Source organism: Saccopteryx leptura, chromosome X, assembly GCF_036850995.1.
Source record: "Saccopteryx leptura isolate mSacLep1 chromosome X, mSacLep1_pri_phased_curated, whole genome shotgun sequence".
Lineage (NCBI taxonomy): Eukaryota > Metazoa > Chordata > Mammalia > Chiroptera > Emballonuridae > Saccopteryx > Saccopteryx leptura.
In genome coordinates, this window is record NC_089516.1 from 44108029 (window position 1) to 44127147 (window position 19119).

Sequence of the window (19119 nt, forward strand, 5' to 3'; positions counted from 1 at the left end):
CATAGCTCAAATGCTTACAGGTACACAGATGTACCACACAGCAGCTGCACGGCTTCCTCAAGCAGTCCTCCACCTGGGCTCATCTTTTAGAACCAATTTTCAGTATCCAGTCTCCCACCAGTGGGGAAGAAGGCACTGTATGTCCCACCCTCCCAAGTGAAGTCAGCTCCATTAGGTAAAGAGCCCCTGGGGACCACATCTATATTGTACAACAAAAAACCAGAAAGAAGGCTGAGCAATAAACAGACCACAGTGTGCAAAGTACAGTTGTTAAAAACAAAGCAAGAAAAACAGAAGAGGTTGTAGCCTCATGAGACAGTGCTGAAGCAGAGCCCCATACTCTTAGACCTGCAGAGAGAGGGTTCCATGCTCCAGGTCTACGGCAAGCGGGGTGGTAGGGTCTCCTGTGAAAACCCTCACGGCAAAGAATGGAGATCTGGTGGGGCTGATGGTGGGCTGGGAGCCCGATCAAGATGGGGCTGTGGCCTCAGCTCCCTCCTCTGAGTCCCACACCTCGGACTGCAGGTAATCAGCAAAGAGAGCCTTGGCCCGGCGTAGGACACGCCCCAGGTGGTGTTTCCGCACAAGGCGGTCAAAGTGCATGGCCAGCTCGTTGTAATCCAGCCCGTTGCGCATGATGTGATCACGGTGCTCCAGCAGGATGGCGAGGCAGAGGAAGAGCATGAATGGGTTCCCCCGGCCAAACTCCTGGGGTGGGGGCAGGCCCAGTGGGTGTGGGTGTGGCAGGGAATTCTCAGGGTCTTGTAGGGGGCCCACCTCTGGCATCAAGGGGGATCCTGCAGCCACGTCACCAGCAGGAGAGGCCTCCTGGGAGGATGGCAGAGATGAGGAGGATGGGGAATCAGGGCGGGAAGAGGAGGAGAGGAGTGGGTCTGAGTTCAGCAAAGGCTCAGAGAGGGACTTGGAGCTGATGAGGGCAGCTGGATGGGGCAGCTGGACCAGAGGGTCCCTCCTGGGGCTGGTGTTGTCCCTGAGTTGTTGGAGGTCATCCAGACTGGCTTGTCTCAGGAGACGCCCCCCGCCACTAGGCCCCTGGCTGCTCATGGTCAAGTGGTCAACTACATCTTCAAAAGCACTGCCTCCTCCACCAGCAGGCCTCAACATGTGCCTCTGTCGCATGGGCCGCCCCCTGTGGCTACCGAAGCCAGTGTCTGCCACTTGGCTGGGGGGTCCAACAAGCTCTACCTCATGTTCAGGAGGATCGGGAGGCAGCGAACTCCAGGTGACCTCAAGCATGCGGAGGGCATCATCGAACGCGAACTCGCGCTTGAGCTCGAGCAGCAGCCAGCGGTAACAGAAAAAGAGATCGTCGGCACCAGCTTCTTGAAGATACTGGTAGAAGTCAGGGTCAGCGTGTCGCAGCAGCAGCTTGAGGTGGGCGAACTTGGTGGCCATGGCACGACCATCAGGATGGAAGTTTGCGGCTAGGCGCTTCATGATGCCACAAAAGCAGACAAAGGCATGGCCTTCGTGGTCCATGACAGCAAGGATGGGCGAAGCAAGGTCACTCATGCCCTGGCAGTAGGACACTTGGGGGTGGGTAACGGCATAGGTGGTGAGCAGGTCATGCAGTGCTCGCAGGTGCGGGCCGTCCTCGGGCCCCGCATAGTAGGGGTGGGCCCGGTCGGTACGCAGCACATCCTTGAGGACCGTGCTGCGGATGAACTCCAGGTCCTCGGGGCTTGCTCGCTGTGCCCATTCGCTCTTAAGCTGCTCGTATTCCCGACTCTTGCGTTTCATGTAGTCCATCCGTTCACGGCCTGTCAGCCCGTCTGGATACACATTTAGCAGGTACCGCCACACCACCTGGCGGGGGACAAAAAGGATGAGGCTGAGGTTCTAGAGATGAGCCGCCACATCTCTGGGGACATCTGTTACCACCAACCCACCTGCCCTGGACCTTTGTCCTCCTTCAGAAATATCCACCTCCCCACCTGTGACTCCTAGCCCCCCATGAAGAAGAGCTCACTGCTCTGGGACATCACCACACCATCCCATGACAGTGTGGTCCACCGCACGTGTCTCATGAGATACTCACGACTGCAGGAGTGGTGGATCCCATGAGTGGCTGAGGAGGCTCACCTTTCGCAGGGAGGGCTCAACACCACCATGGTAGATCCGCAGCCGCAGCTCCTCAGGGCGGGAGAGCTGGCCCTCATGGTCCAGGTAGGTGTGGAACTCAGCATCACTCAGTGGTGGCTTAAAGGGCTTGACATCCTCCCCATATGACCAGCTCAACACCTGCTGGACCTTAGACAAGGTGCGGCCCACCTGGGAAGGAGGGAAGGAGCCACTGGTCAGCTGGGCAGGCTAGGGGCAGGTGCCAATCGGCATGCTCAGAATCAGAGGAGCCAGGTAGACCCTGCCCTACAACCATAGCTGGGCCCGGGGGTCCCTGAAACTACCTGAGAGAGGATGGACTGTGTGAAGGGCAGGGCGGCCGTTGTCAGTGATGACCGTTTCTCAGCCAGCAGCACGTCGGAGCCAATGACATCCTTGGGGCTGATTATGTCCCAGTCTTCCAGCAGTGGGCCTAGACAGACAGAGTGAAGCGACATGAGAATGGGGATGGGAACCCCACAGCTCACGGCCAGGTTCCTCTCCTACCAAAGCTAGGCAACCACCAGGCCATGAGCGACTCCCACTCTCTCCATGTCATCTAAATCAGTGGTTTTCAACCTTTTCACACTTGGGGATCAGTAATAATAGGAGAATTATCTCAGGGACTGCTAAGGCAAAAATCATCCTGAGCATAAGCGAATTCGACTAAGATTGCTAAGTCTATAATCTTCATAAAACATCAGGGTGGTTAACTCTTTCATGGATCGGCGTGAAATTTCTAGCGGATGGGTCTGCAGACTGGCGGTTGCAAAACATTGATCTAAAATCATGTAAAAAACAGAGTCATAAATAATTCTTTTCTATTAGACTGACATTTTTTCTTTTTTTAGATTTTATTTATTGACTTTTGGAGGGGGGGGGAGAGAGAGAGAAAGAGAGGGAGAATGAGAAAGAGGGGGAGGAGCAGGAAGCAGCTACTCAGTAGTAGTTGTTTCCCCTATGTGCCCTGACCAGGCAAGCCCAGGGTTTTGAACCGGCGATCTCAGCGTTCCAGGTCAATGCTTTACACACTGCACCACCACACATCAGGCCAGATTAACTGCCTTTTTTGGTGTGTGTGTGTGTGTGTGTGTGTGTGTGTGTGTGTGTGTGTGTGTGTGTGTCAGAAAGAGGAACAGATAGGAACAGACAGACAGGAAGGGAGAGAGATGAGAAACATCAATTCTTTGTTGCGGTTCCTTAGTTGTTCATTGATTGATTTTCTCATATGTGCCTTGACCGGGGGGCTACAGCAGACCGAGTAACCCCTTGCTCAAGCCAGCAACCTTGGGTCCAAGCTGGTGAGCTTTTTGCTCAAACCAGATGAGCCCGCACTTAAGCTGGCGACCTCGGGGTCTTGAACCTGGGTCCTCCACATCCCAGTCAGATGCTCTATCCACTGCGCCACCGCCTGGTCAGGCTAACTGCCTTTTATATTAAGTAACTGTCTTACAAAATGGCTAGGCATACTCTAATAGTAACATTTTAACCAGTGGAACCATGGTTAAAATGGTTCCCCTCTCTCTCTCTCTCTCTCTCTCTCTCTCTCACTCTCTCTCTCTCTCTCACTCTCTCTCTCTCTCTCTCTCTCTCTCTGTCTCTCTCCCGCCCTCCCACAGCCAAGGCTCCATTGGAGCAAAGTAGGCCTGGGCACTGAAGATGGCTCCATGGCCTCCAGAGCACACAGGAGAACCTGGAGCACACAGCATTCCAGGTCAAATGCTTTATCCACTGCTCCACCACAGATCAGGCCCTTCTCTCTTCTTTAAACCCCCTCACATCCTTTCTTTCCACCTCAAATGTGATGTGGTGGCTAAAGCAGCAGTGGCCACCTAAAGGTAAGTTTGAGAGATTTAGGAGATGTCAGCCCTGGCACCACAGAGCTGCTAAGCCAACAACAGCAACATCTAGTGGCTTTCAAACTCTATTATATGAAACAAATCAACTTGGATTTGTTTAATCCATTGTCATTTGCAGGTAAGTGGCATCTCTAAGCAGCATTTTCATGGAGTTCACTTTTTTTCTTCAGAGCTGTGGGGGAAGCAAATCCTAGGCTGCATTTGGATGTCACAGCCCCTCCTTAGATGTGTCACATTGCACTGCAAACCAAAGGGGTCCAAGAGGAGAGAGCCACTCTGGACACGACCTCCTTCTCTGTTCCTCATGTGAGGAACAGGTCTCTATCTGTTCAGTTGCTTAAGCCCCTGAGAGATGTCCTTGCTGCCTCCCATTCTCTCAACTCCCAGGGCCAAACCATTTTTAAGGCCTGTGGCTACTGTGTGCAGAACATACTTCAATATCACCTCTTCTCTCATTTCCACCTTGTCATCACGTCTGAGCCATACCACATCTCTCATCTGAAATGGCCACCTAGCCAGTCCCTGTTTCCCCTCTGCCCCTCTCTAGTCTCTCCCAACAGCTTCCAGATTGATCTTTCTAAAACATTAATCAGAGCATTAAAGCACAACAGCTAAGTCCTGGGCAAGTAGCTCAGTTGGTTAGAGCATTGTCCAGAAACATCAAGGTTGCAGGTTCAATCCCAGGTCAGGGCAAACACAAGAATCAACAAATGAATCATAAATAAGTAAACAACAAATTGATGTCTGTCTGTTTCTCTCCCTTCCTCTCTGTCTAAAATCAATGAAAAAAACCCACAACAGGTATAATGAGGAAGGTCAAACCAATGGTCTAAAAGACCAAGAAGAACCCCTTCAAGGCACAAACCTAAAGCTTGATGATTAAGTGAAAAAGCAGAGACCTAGAGGGCAGGTCCAGGAGGCCTATTATATGATATAAATACTAGGACAAGCAGGGGGAGCGAAGGGATCAGATGGAGACAGTTATCACACAGGCATGAAGGAGAATGTCCCTGAGATGAAGAAATGGCTCATCGAGTCTTAGGATTATTTAATAAACAACACATACAACAGGTCTCCCCCAATTCTCTCCAGATGCTGGTGAAATGTACAAATTCCAAGAAGGAAGAAAAACTCTCGTCAGCTTCCAAAGATAAGGAACAGGCTGCTTACAACAGAAAGAAGGCCAGAATGAGGATGGACTTCTGTTCCACAGCTCTAGAAGCAAGAAGACAGTGGCTCCGAGCACCTGTGGAGCACCGAGAAGAGAGGCCTGAGTTCCAGGGGCCCCAATGCCCAGCAAACGGTACATCTCTACGGTGGCCAAAGAAAGACATTTTTGGTCACTAGAGTACATCTAATCCACGTACCTTATTGGAAGAGAACAAAGAAGTTCTCGAAGGAAACAAGTGCTGAATGACTACAAGGGCTCAAAGTAGGGAAGGCAGAGGAAGGGTAAATGGTGACAGGCCACAAGTTTGTAACATATATAGTTAAACATAAAATGACAGAGACACTGTGATTGGGAGTTTGTAATCTTAAGTGTTACTTTAGCATTCCTGAAACATAAGCAACCTACTATAAAGAAAAGATAATGATAGCCTGGAATTTAAAAAGAAACAAAAACCACCATCTCAGCAAAACCCAGGAGTTAAGGGTTAGGGACCAGAAGAAGAATTAAAATTAGAAGTGTTCCGAAGCTTCCATTTCAAGGGCCAGGGACGGTGGGAAACACTGGAGGGGAAAAGCAGTTTAAAGATTGTACTGTCAATTGTGTGAAAAAGCATAAATTCAGCTATGGGATTTTTTATTTATTGATTGATTTCAGTGAGAGAGAGGAAGGGAGTGGGAGAGGGGGGGGGGGAGAGAGAGAGAGAGCGAGAGAGAGAGAACACAGATCTGGTCCAGTATGTGCCTGACCGAGGATCGAACTGGCAACCTCTGCACCTTGGCACAGTGCTCCAACCAATCGAGCTACCTGGCCAGGGCCAGCTGTGGGATTTTTTATGAGAGATCTACTTAAAACTCAGTGACAAAGAAAGGATGAAAACTGAAGAAACCTGAAGGTATACCTGGCAAACACAAACAGAAAGCAAGACCAGCAATGTGAATTACAGAAAAAACATTCAAGGCCAGCCTGACCTGTGGTGGCCGCAGTGGATAAAGTGTCGACCTGAAACACTGAGGTTGCCGGTTCGAAACCCTGTGCTTGCCTGATCAAGGCACATATGGGAGTTGATGCTTCTTGCTCCTTCCCCTTCTCTCTCTCACTCTCTGTTCCTCTTTCCCTCTCCCTCTCTCCTCTCTGAAAAATTAATAAAATCCTTAAAAAAAAACATTCAAGGCCAAAAACGTTACAGGAAAAGACATTTTATATTGATTTCAAAAAGAAAAACCCATTAATAAAATGAGTAAAGGATTTCTGCAAGCACAAACTCATCTAGTGGCAAAACCTGATCTAAACTGACATGAGACTATATATAGTTTTTATGTAACCCACTAAGTGTGAATATGTACACATTTCCCTGAAGAAACACCCAAATGTTGCAATATGGGGTGTTGCCCCAGGCTCTGCTTGTGGTATTACATAATATATGCTATCCGTACTACATTTCCTTATCATAAGATTGTCAAGCTTCCCAAACCCTAAATTAATATATAAAGGCTGTGTACTTGGGTGGTGAATGCACAGTCTAGTGTACAGATGATGGATTTGGAATAGTACAGTGGTCCCTTGTCTACTGCGCGGGTAGGTTCCAGAACCTCCTGCAATAGGCGAAAATCCGAGAAGTAGCGACCTTATATTTAATTATTTATATATATTTTAAGGCTTTATAAACCCTCCCCACACTCTTATAAACCTTTCCCACACTGTTATTAACCTTTCCCACACTCTTATAAACACTTCCTATGCATTTTACATACGTGTGAGTCTCTGTCTACTCATCTGCTGTATGCTACGGATTTTATTTCAATTTAATATTCTTTTAATGTTTTAATTAATATTTTTTGTTTTTTATATTATTTTCAATTTTTTAGGCTAGAAAATGCTTATTTTACTGCAAAAATAATTAAAATAATAAATATATAAAAATACCTATATACTGCAAAATCCCACAATATAGCGAAAAATCTGATACAAAATTCGATATATACAATTTAAAATCCGCGATACAAGGTCCTGGCCGGTTGGCTCAGTGGTAGAGCGTCGGCCTGGCGTGCAGAAGTCCCGGGTTCGATTCCCGGCCAGGGCACACAGGAGAAGCGCCCATCTGCTTCTTCACCCCTCCCCCTCTCCTTCCTCTCTGTCTCTCTCTTCCCCTCCTGCAGCCGAGGCTCCATTGGAGCAAAGATGGCCCGGGCGCTGGGGATGGCTCCTTGGCCTCTGCCCCAGGTGCTAGAGTGGCTCTGGTCTCGGCAGAGCATCGCCCCCTGGTGGGCAGAGTGTCGCCCCCTGGTGGGCGTGCCGGTGGATCCCGGTCGGGCGCATGTGGGAGTCTGTCTGACTGTCTCTCCCCGTTTCTAGCTTCAGAAAAATACAAAAAACAACAACAAAAAAAATCCGCGATACAGTGAGACCATGAAAAGTGAACTGCTATATTGCCAGGGATGACTGTACACCTGAAACCTGTGTGATTTTGTTAACCAATGTCACCCCAATAAACTCAATTTCAAAAAATGCTGTGTAGGCCCTGGCAGATTGGCTCAGTGGTAGAGTGTCAGCCCAGTGTATGGAAGTCCCAGGTTTGATTCCCGGTCAGGGTACACAGAAGAAGCAACCATCTACTTCTCCACCTCTTCTCTTTCTCTTTTCTCTCTTTCTATTCTCCTCCTACAGCCATGGCTCGATTGGTTTGATCAAGTTGGCCTTGGGCACTAAGAATGACTCCATGGCCTTGCTTCAGGCACTAAAACAGCTCAGTTGCTGAGCAATGGCCCCAGACAGGCAGAGCATCGCACGGTAGGGGGCTTGCCAAGTGGATCCCAGTTGGGCTGCATGCAGGAGTCTGTCACTCTGCCTCCCCATCTCTCTCACTTAATAAACAAAAAAATGCTGTGTAATGCCAATCAGAAATCTAATGATTTTTTTCCCTGGAACTGGATAAAATTATTTTAAGGTTCATATGAAAGAATTCACATTTAAGAATAGTTAAGAGCCTGACCAGGCGGTGGTGCAGTGGATAGAGTGTCGGACTGGGATGCGGAGGACTCAGGTTCGAGACCCCGAGGTCACCAGCTTGAGCGCAGGCTCATCTGGTTCGAGCAAGGCTCACCAGCTTGAGCCCAAGGTCGCTGGCTTGAGCAAGGGGTCACTCATTCTGCTGAAGGCCCACGGTCAAGGCACATATGAGAAAACAATGAACAAGTAGGGTGCCGCAACAAAGAACTGAAGCTTCTCATCTCTCTCCCTTCCTGTCTGTCTGTCCCTATCTGTCCCTCTGTCTGACTCTGTCTGTCACACACACACACACAAAGAATAGTTAAGAAAAAGAATAGTAGGAGTATGGCAATGCTTGCCTTATTAAAATTTACCACAAAAGCATTGTGATAAAAATACGATGTTAGCAAAGCAATAGACAAACAGAGCCAATTGGTGGAATGCAATAGAATGCTCAGAAATAATTCCAGCCTGACCAGGTGGTGGCGCAGTGGATAGAGTGTCGGACTGAGATGCGGAAGACTCAGGTTCAAGACCCTGAAGTCGCCAGCTTGAGCGTGGGCTCATCTGGTTTGAGAAAAGCTCACCAGCTTGGACCCAAGGTCGCTGGCTTGAGCAAGGGGTTACTTGGTCTGCTGAAGGCCCACGGTCAAGGCACATATGAGAAAGCAATCAATGAACAACTAAGGAGTCGCAACGAAAAACTGATGATTAATGCTTCTCATTTCTCTCTGTTCCTGTCTGTCCTTATCTATCCCTCTCTCTGACTCTCTCTCTGTCTCTGTAAAAAATAAATAAAAATAAAATGAGGTCATTATCATTAAAAAAAAAAGAAAGAATTCCAAGTATACATGGGAACTCAGTATTGACAAAAGTGGCATTTCAAATCAGTGGTTATTTAAAAAATGATTCTGGTATAACCCTGAATTTTTTAGAAAAGCTCTGTCTACTTATCACAATGTCTTCTTTGTGTGTGTGTGTGTGTGTGTGTGTGTGTGTGTGTGTGTGTGTGTGTGTGTTTTTCCTGGAGTGAGAAGCAGGGAGGCAGAGACTCCTGCATGCGCCCGACAGGGATCCTCCTGGCATGCCCACTAGGGGGCAATTCTCTACCCATCTGGGGTGTTGCTCTGTTGCAACTGGAGCCATTCTAGCGCCTGAGGCAGAAGCCATGGAGCCATCCTCAGTGCTTCGGCCAACTTTGCTCCAATGGAGCCTTGGCTGCGGGAGGGTTAGAGAGAGATAGAAAAGAGAGGGGGAAGGGTGGAGAAGCAGATGAGTGCTTCTCCAGTGTGCCTTGACCGGAAATTGAACCTGGGACATCTACACACAGGGCTGATGCTCTACCACTGAGCTAACCAGCCAGGGCCATCACAATGTTTTTTTAAATTTGATTTTAGAGAAAGAGAGAGGGAAACATCAATTTGTTGCTTTACTTATTTATGCATTCACTAGTTGATTCTTGTATGTGCCTTGACCAGGAATTGAACTGGCAACCTTGGCATACTGGGACAATGCTCTAACCAACTAAGCTACCCAGCCAGGGCCTACTTATAACAATGTTGACAGAGTAGAGATTTATATGTAAAAAAGAAAATAATCAGCATAGTCATTGATATAGGAGAATACTTATATAAACTTGTGGATGGGGAAGATGTTCCAAAGTAAGAGGAGAAACTCATAAATCATAAAAAGATAGCTATATGTACAGAATGCATATAAATCAGCCTGACCTGTGGTGGCGCAGTGGATAAAGCGTCGACCCGGAAATGCTGAGGTCGCCGTTCGAAACCCTGGGCTTGCCTGGTCAAGGCACATATGGGAGTTGATGCTTCCAGTTCCTCCCCCCTTCTCTCTCTCCTCTCTCTCCCTCTCTCTCTCCCTCTATCTCTCCTCTCTAAAATGAATTTAAAAAAAACAAAACAAAAAACAGGACAGAAAGAGAAAGAGAGACAGACAGGAAGGGAGAGATGAGGAGCATCAACTTATAATTGTGTCACATTAGTTATTCATTGATTGCTTCTCATATGTGCCTTGACTGGGGGGCTCCAGCCAAGCCAGAGACCCCTTGCTCAAGCTGGTGACCTTGGGCTTAATCCAGTGACTTTTGGGCTCACAGGTCGTGTCTATGATCCCATGCTGAAGCCCGCGATCCCACGCTCAAAGTGGTGAGCCCGCACTCAATCGGGTGATCTTTGGGTTTTGAAACTGGGTCCTCAGTGTCCCAGACCAATGCTCTATCCACTACACCACCACCTAGTCAGGCATTATTTATAATTAAACCTCCATCTATTTGATACTTTTTTTTTAAAGACTTTATTCAATTTTCAGAGAGGAGAGAGAGGGAAAGAGGGAGAGAGAGAGAGAGAAGGGGGAAGAGCAGGAAGCATCCACTCCCATATGTGCCTTGACCAAGTAAGCCTGGGGTTTTGAACCAGCGACCTCAGTGTTCCAAATCTATGCTTTATCCCACTGCGCCACCACAGGTCAGGCCGATACTTTTTTTTTTGTTTTTACAGAGACAGAGAGTGAGTCAAAGAGAGGGATAGACAGGGAAAGACAGACAGGAACGGAGAGATGAGAAGCATCAATTACTAGTTTTTCATTGCACATTGCAATACCTTAGCTGTTCATTGATTGCTTTCTCATATGTGCCTTGATTGCAGGCCTTCAGCAGACTGAGTAACCCCTTATTGGAGCCAGCGACCTTGGGTTCAAGCTGGTGGGCTTTTTGCTCAAGCCAGATGAGCCCATGCTCAAGCTGGTGACCTCGGAGTCTCGAACCTGGGTTCTCTGCATCCCAGTCCAACGCTCTATCCACTGCGCCACCGCCTGGTCAGGCTGAAACTTATTAATGTATAGTACGATACCATTTATGTTACATTCACACTACTTGCGTATATATACAAATATGAATACACTTAAGTATCTGTATATGGGGACAAATTTCTGTGTGTGTATGGGCAGGTGTGAATAAGTAAAGGGCCTGTAAGGTTCCATTCAAGCCAATCACAGAGGCTCCTGCAGGGCAGAGGAGTCAGGGATTCGGATTAGGCATAGTGGTTCCAGGAGACTTCCGCATTATTTGAAATGCTTTTCATTTATAATAAGAAGAATGTATTTACTAGGTAATTAAAATTTAGTTTCTTTTATGCAACTCCAATCAAATGTTAATGGAATAATAAGCTAATTCTATTAAATAAAAAGAACAGTGAGTACACAGAATATTTAAGAAATTTTGTATTTTTATTAGTTTTTTTTTGTTTTATTTATTAATTTTTAGAGAGAGGAGAGAAAGAAAGGGAGAGGAAGTGGGGGGGAGAAGCAGGAAGCATCAAGTCATAGTAGTTGCTTCCTGTATGTGCCTTAACCAGGCAAGCCCAGGGTTTCAAACCGGCAACCTCAGCGTTCCAGGTCAATGCATGATCCACTGTACCATCACAGGTCAGACTATTTTTCTACTTTAAAAATTTTTTTTATTTTATTTTAGAGAAAGGGGGGGGGAGAGAGAGAGAGAGAGAGAGAGAGAGAGAAGGAGAGAGAGGGAGAGAGACAGACAGAAACATGGATCTCTTTCTGTATGTGCTGTGACCAGAATCAAACCAGGAACCCCTGTGTTTTGGGATGATGCTCTTATCAACTGAGCCATTAGGCCTGGCTCAACAAAAATTTTTAAAAAGGGAATCGAAATCATTAAATATATCATTAAGCTATGTGTTTAAAATAACATGGAATTGGCTTATGATTTACAGAGATCAGTGTTAGAGAATCAGGAATTTAGAAACAAACCTATGCAGATGCGGTGACTTGTAAATAAGACAACAGAAGGAAAAGAACATTCTATTTTTTTTTTTTTCATTTTTCTGAAGCTGGAAACAGGGAGAGACAGTCAGACAGACTCCCGCATGCGCCCGACCGGGATCCACCCGGCACGCCCACCATGGGGCGACGCTCTGCCCACCAGGGGGCGATGCTCTGCCCATCCTGGGCGTTGCCATGTTGCGACCAGAGCCACTCTAGCGCCTGGGGCAGAGGCCACAGAGCCATCCCCAGCACCCGGGCCATCTTTGCTCCAATGGAGCCTTGGCTGCGGGAGGGGAAGAGAGAGACAGAGAGGAAAGCGCGGCGGAGGGGTGGAGAAGCAAATGGGCGCTTCTCCTGTGTGCCCTGGCCGGGAATTGAACCCGGGTCCTCCGCACGCTAGGCCGACGCTCTACCGCTGAGCCAACCGGCCAGGGCAAGAACATTCTATTTTAAAAAATGACTTATAAATGTCTCCCTGATTTATTTGCATTCCTCTCAGTTCTTATGCAGTTGGGGTTTCTTCATGTATGTGTTAGCGCTACCATGTCTATTTTACAGGTGAGGAGAGCGAGGCTTGGGGAATTAGTAAAGTGACGGACCTAAGCACAGAGGGCTACTCAGTGGCAGAGGTTCCTGTATCTCTGGCTACCTGTCTTTGTGTGTGTGTGTGTGTGTGTGTGTGTGTGTGTGTGACAGAGATAGAGAAAGGGACAGATAGGGACAGAGATGAGAAGCATCAATCCTTTGTTATGTCTCCTTAGTTGTTCATTGATTGCTTTGTCATATGTGCCTTGACCTGGGGCTCCAGCAGAGCAAGTGACCCCTTGCTCAAGTCAGCAACCTTGGGCTTCAATCCTGCAACCTTTGGGCTCAAGCCAGTGACCCTTTGGGCTCAAGTCAGTGTTGGGCTCAAGTCAGTGACCATGGGGTCATGTCTGTGATCCCACGCTCAAGCCAGCGACCCTCTGCTCAAGTTGGTAAGCCTGTGCTCAAGCCAGTTACTCGGGGTTTCGAACCTGGGTCCTCTGTGTCCCAGTCTGACGCCCTATCCACTGTGCTATCACCTGGTCAGGCATCTGGCTACCTTTCTGTGTCACCATTTGTCTCTTTGCCCACCTTTGTCAACATCTTTCTCTGACTCTTGTTTTGCTCTCTCTCTGTCTTGTCTCTTTTCCTCAATGCTGCCAATTGTAAGCACAAAATTATTTTTTAAATTTTTATTGATTTTAGAGAGAGATAGGAAGGGGGAGAGACAGAGAAAAAAAACCATTGATCTGTTTTTCCACTTATTTATGCATTCATTGGTTGATTCTTGTATGTGCCCTAATTGGGGATCGAAGCTGCAACCTTGATGTATTAGGACCATGTCCTAACTAACTGAGCCACCTGGCCAGGTGCCAAGACCAAAATTTTGCAGAGTCAAATGGTTAAGAGCAAAGACTGGGGAGTCATTTCAACTCCCACCTGGATTCAAATCCTGCTCCCCTACTTACTGTCTGTGTGACATGGACAAATTCTGCCCCCTTTCTGAGCCTCAGTTTCCTTATCTATAATATGGGGATAACAACTGGCCCTACCTGATAGGACTGTTTTGATAGTCCAATGAATAAATATTACGTGTGTAAAATGGCCCCAAGTGTTTTAACACGTTAACTATTTATATGTTATTATGATGTCAATTAAATGCCTCATTAATCCTAAATGGCCACAGGAGTTCCCTGAGGCTGGGAACCATGTCTTCCATTCCACAGTTTTGTTTAAAAAAATTTCAAACCTACAATAAAGTTAAAAAGATGAATACACTGAACATCCATACATCCTTCACCTATAGGTAGTTCCCCTAACTATTCACAATTTTGCTACATTTGCTTCATTTTGCTCTCTCTGTGTATATATATATTAGTTTGGGGTGAATCTGTGTGCTCTGAGGGACCAACATAGTCAAGAGTAGGGGAATAGCCTGACCAGGTGGTGGTGCAGTGGATGGAGCGTCAACCTGGGACACTGGAGACCCAGGTTTGAAACCCTGGGGTTACTGGTCTGAGTGCTGGCTTATCCGGCTTGAGTAAAGGGCACACCAGCTTGAGCATGGGGTTGCCAGAATGAGCATGGGATCATAAACATGACCCCATGGTCGCTGGCTTGAGCCAAAAGGTCACTGGCTTGAAGCCCAAGGTCGCTGGCTTGAGTAAGGGGTCTCTGGTTTGGCTGGAGCCCCTGGTCAAGGCACATATGAGAAAGCTATCAATGAACAACTACAGTGATGCAACTACAATGTTTCTCCTCTCTCCCTTCCTGTCTGTCTGGCTGGCTTGCTCTGTAAAAAAAATAAAGAGTGGGGGATTAAATATAAAAAGAGGCCCTGGCCGGTTGGCTCAATGGTAGAGCGTCAGCCTGGCGTGCGGGAGTCCCGGGTTCGATTCCCAGCCAGGGCACACAGGAGAGGTGTCCATCTGCTTCTCCACCCCTCCCCCTCTGTCTCTTCTCTTCCCCTCCCACAGCCGGGGCTCCATTGGAGCAAGGTTGGCCCGGGCGCTGGGGATGGCTCTGTGGCCTCTGCCTCAGGCGGTAGAGTGGCTCTGGTTGCAACAGAGCGACGCCCCAGATGGGCAGAGCATCGCCCCCTGGTGGGCGTGCCAGGTGGATCCCGATCGGGCGCATGCAGGAGTCTGTCTGACTGCCTCCCCGTTTCCAACTTCAGAAAAATACAAAAAAATAAAATAAGATAATAAATAAAAATAAATATGAAAAGAGAATAAGAAGCTGAGAAATCAAGGGAACAAATGAATGAGTGAGCAAGAGTACAAACAAATGAATATGAGTGCAGGATGAATTATGAATAAATATGACTATCATTATTATAAATAGCACTGTTATATTTACATATTATAATTGAAACATACAATACTAGAGCTCTATTATTGCATTGTGTAACTGTATATTATTAGATTATATACTACAATAGTAAACATGATAATTATTATTAGAGCTAATTTGAGCATTACAGGTATTTTACATAAATTTTCCTGTTTAATACTCCCAATAGCTCTAAGACACCATCATCTCTACAGGTAAAGAAACTAAGGCCCAGTGGCCAAGCCAGGATTTGGAACTAGGCCACCTTGTTCCCTACCCCACTGTATGGAGTCATCCTATGGGGACAGTGTAAGTCCCAGAGCAGTGTCCACAAGGATACCGGGTACTCACTGTCCTCAGTGGGCCGAATGTCTACACGCAGCTGCAGGTAAGGTTTGGAGGCAGTAGCGAAGGCGGTGCTGAGGTCCCAGTCAGACAGGAGTGAGAGGTAAGCTTCTTGCCCCAGCCGATCCCGGCCCAGGTAGCTGATAGCAAAGTTCTTCTTCCTGGACATGGAAGGTGCAGCAGCTCTCAGTGCCCCAGTGCCCTGGAGCCCTCAGGGATGGTTTCCAAAAGAATCGGGGAAAGGTAGATGGTATTGACAATTTTTTACTATGTGTTAGGTATTGTGCTAAGAACTGTGGGAAGATTGTTCATCTCTACTTCATTACACAAATACAGAAACAGACACACACCTGTTTGTATCTGGAGGACACATTGGAAACTGGTAAAATCTTGGTACCCTCTACGGAGGGTAACAAGGTAGTTGAAGGATAGAAGTGGAAAGAAAGCAGCCTTCTTACTGCATAAAAAAAGCAATATGTATGATTGTCATTTTTTACAACAAAAGATGTTTATGCAAAAAAGATCAAATAACAAGTAGGAATTTGTTCATCAGATACACTTGTGTAACTATGCAAAGAAGTATGATGTGTGATGACAATTGTAACCATGGACATATCCTAAATACCCATCACTTTTGTACTCTTTGTTACCATGTGCATGTATTCCTACAAAACTAAACAAAACTAAATAACCATCATACCTGCCCTCAAGAAACATCAATTTTCATCTATCAGGTTGGCAAGTTTTCCAGTGTATTCTAGTAACCCGTGTTTGTGAGGGAAACAGATATTTTATATGCTGCTGAGACTGTAACTTGGTAAAACCTGTCTGGAGAACATGTTGGAACCATCCATTGAAATAAAAAACATATACCCTTTAATCCAGCAGTATCACTCCTAGGAATTTATCCTATGTCTAGATACTCCAAGGTATGCATACTTGGCTATTCACTGTGGGATTTTTTATAATAATAAAACCAGAAAATAAAAAACCTACCAAACAGCAATGAAAAAAACCAAAACCCCTAAAACCCACTGTTAAGGTGGGCAGCCCACTAGTTGGTCACCGGCATCTCGTTACTCACCCATTCAAGTCAAACGCTCGGATGAGGATGTGCTGCAACACATCGAGTGAGGTGATCTGGGGGTCAACAGCAAAAGAGCGGAACTCAGGTGACATGAAGCTCTCACATTTCTAGGGAGAGAAGACACAGGGTAGGCCATCAGGGGCCATATCACCCCGCTGAAGAGTGAGCAGTAGGAAGCAAGGTCAGGGAAGTGGTGGGGGGGTCAGATCAAGGTTGGCGTTCAGGACGATGGTGAGGACTTCGGTTTTTATTCTGAGTGAGTCAGGAACATTGGGAGAGTTCTGAGCAGAGGAAAGATGTGGTCTGACTTGAGATTTACAGGATCCTCTGGCAGCTCTGCTTAGAACAGACTGTGGGGCAAGGGAGAAAGCAGTGGTCTAGTGAGGAGGAGTCTACTGCAATAGTCCAGGTACCAATCCTCCTTTTATATCCTTTCAACCATGGTTGCCAGGGTCATCATGTCCAGGCTGGCCTCTACTAAATCAGTGCTCCATGCTGCAACCAATCTAACACATCGAGCTACAGCACCCCTCTGCTTAAATATCTTCAAAGGGTCCCCAACAGGTGGGCCTATAGGACCCTAGCCAGCCTCTCTCCCGTCAGCTTTTTTGTACTTTACACTCTCAATACTACCAAACTTCTGTAAGTTACTTTGAACACATCCTGGCTTCAGGCCTTTGATTGTGCTGATCCTCCTGTCTGGAAGGCCCTTCCCACCTTCTTCAAATGATGATAGTTCAAGTATCATCTCTTTTCTGAACCACCAAACATCTACCTTAGAGCTTCCTCTAGTACACTGAAGTGATCTGTTTACTTCTCTCCAGAATCTACTCTTTTCTAAGCACCACCAGTGCTACCACTCTATTCCGAGCCACCATCACTGCTTGCTGGAAATAGTGCAACAGCTTTCTTACCCAGACTACACACCAAAGACCCTTCACCATCTGCCCCTCTCTCCCCCTGACTCACCTTCATTCACTCTTCCTGTCACCCTCTCAGCTCCAGCAATACAGGGACCTAAGGGCATGTGCAAAGTTCATCCACACTTCCCAGCCTTTGCCTTTGCTGTTCCCTCTGCCTAGAACACTCAACATCCCTGACAGGTACCTGGTGACTTCTTATAATTCAGGTTGCTGCATCTTCAATACCTCTCTGGGGATTTCCTTGTACAACCTTAGCAAAAGTAACAGAAACTTTTTCATTATTTTCTCATGACATTCACCAGTGTCCGAAGCATCTCATTTACTTAGCTGCTTGTCTCCCCCACGAATACACGAATATGTCAGCTTATCCAGGTGGGGACACTAAAGTGCATTCTCAACACATGTTAACCGACTTCAGCGCTTCCTTTTCAGACAGCAACTCCCCATTCTTCAGGGTCCCACTCCTCAATTAATTAAGACCCTTTCTCCATCCCTATAGTCCCTCTTCTCTACCCATTATCTCCACCCATCCATTCCATAGGCTCCTACCCCTCCACTTGCAGTCTCCACGCCTTCCAGCTCTGCTCCCGCATTCCCAGGTCCTGTCTACTCCACGCCCTGCCACCATCACTAGGCCCTCAAGCCTAGCCCTTCAGGTAACACCCTAAATCTCAGGTCCCGCCCTCCATCCTAGGACAGTCACTGCCTTCTCCACTGGGAGCTCAGGCAGAATGGTTGAGCGGCAGCCAACCTCACCTTGACTCGGACCCGTACCACCTCTCGCTCCTCCTCCTCAGCCGCCGCCCCTTGGATTCCCCCGCCAGGCGGGGGCGCTCCAGAGCCAACCAAGTCCGAGGACCCAGAGGTTGTCGCCATCCCGCCGCCACCCGCCTTAGGGTGACGGGTGACAGCTGTCCCCCTACTCCTGCGCGCACTCCAAAGTGCGAGCTCCCGCAGCCCCACCTCGCGCCCTGGCGCAGGCGCAGAGGGCACTGCGCGACCATAGCACACACACCCCCTCCCCCGCCTCCACCGTCCCTCCCACCTGGCAGAGTAAAAGAGGTGTTTGCGCGTGCGCATACAGTATGGTTGCCAGGAGTCCCGCCCCCCAACGCTAGACATTGTGCTTCAATTCAGCCAGTGCGCAGGCGCCTACTGAGGTCCCACTTGCCCTTGTCAGAGGTTTGATTGTTTGGGCAGTTTACTTCCGGATTCACCTAGTTAGTTAGAGGATGACCTATCAGAGCGAAAGAACTGGGCGGGGAAAGACAGCTGCTGCGCGATGATTTCAAGGACCGCCTACAGTTATTTCAAGTTACCTCTTGTCTTTGCTTACAAACGATGTCACCTATTTCAAATACTTTGGTCCTTTCTTCAAATGAATCCGCTGAACGGAAAAATAACCCTTTTCCCAGAATATTTTATTTTTATTATTTTTTTTACAGACACAGAGTCAGAGAGAGGGATAGATAGGGACAGACAGAAAGGAACGGAGAGATGAGAAGCATCAATCATCAGTTCTTCGTTGGGACACCTTAGTTGTTTATTAATTGCTTTCTCATATGTGCCTTGACTGTGGGCCTTCAGCAGACCGAGTAACCCCTTGTTCAAGCCAGCGACCTTGGGTCCAAGCTGGTGAGCTTTGCTCAAACCAGATGAACCCGTGCTCAAGCTGGCGACGTCGGGGTCTCGAACCTGGGTCCCCCGCATCCCAGTCCGACGCTCTATCAACTGTGCCACCGCCTGGTCAGGCTCCCCAGAATATTTTTAAAAATAGTTTACACACTGTGAAAATTCTTGGATCTGTACATTGAAAAGTTTTGTAATTTGTTCGCATGTTATACTTCAATAGATAATTTGCGAAAAAGCCTCAGGAGGTCCTAGCTTTTTAAAGTTTGCCTTCGTTTTATTTAATCCTCAAGGATAGCATGTTGAAGTCGGTACTGTTATTAAATGGTGTGTGTCCACTTA

The 19119-nt window shown here is 47.4% G+C and overlaps 1 protein-coding gene across 2 annotated transcripts; it reads right to left on the reverse strand.

The window, feature by feature from the left end:
- Positions 1-255: 255 nt before the first annotated feature.
- On the reverse strand, positions 256-18140 carry TBC1D25 (TBC1 domain family member 25). Of its 2 annotated transcripts, none has more exons than XM_066357032.1 (6): positions 17905-18140; positions 16223-16332; positions 15145-15299; positions 2427-2554; positions 2104-2292; positions 256-1827 (listed from the first exon to the last, which is right to left on the reverse strand). In XM_066357032.1, exons 1-6 carry the CDS (start codon positions 18022-18024, stop codon positions 469-471), a joined length of 2061 nt encoding a protein of 686 aa, XP_066213129.1. In that variant the 5' UTR covers positions 18025-18140; the 3' UTR covers positions 256-468. The 2 variants fall into 2 exon arrangements, with proteins under 2 accessions (XP_066213129.1, XP_066213132.1); XM_066357035.1 differs by lacking the exon at positions 17905-18140 and adding an exon at positions 17333-17394.
- Positions 18141-19119: the final 979 nt, after the last annotated feature.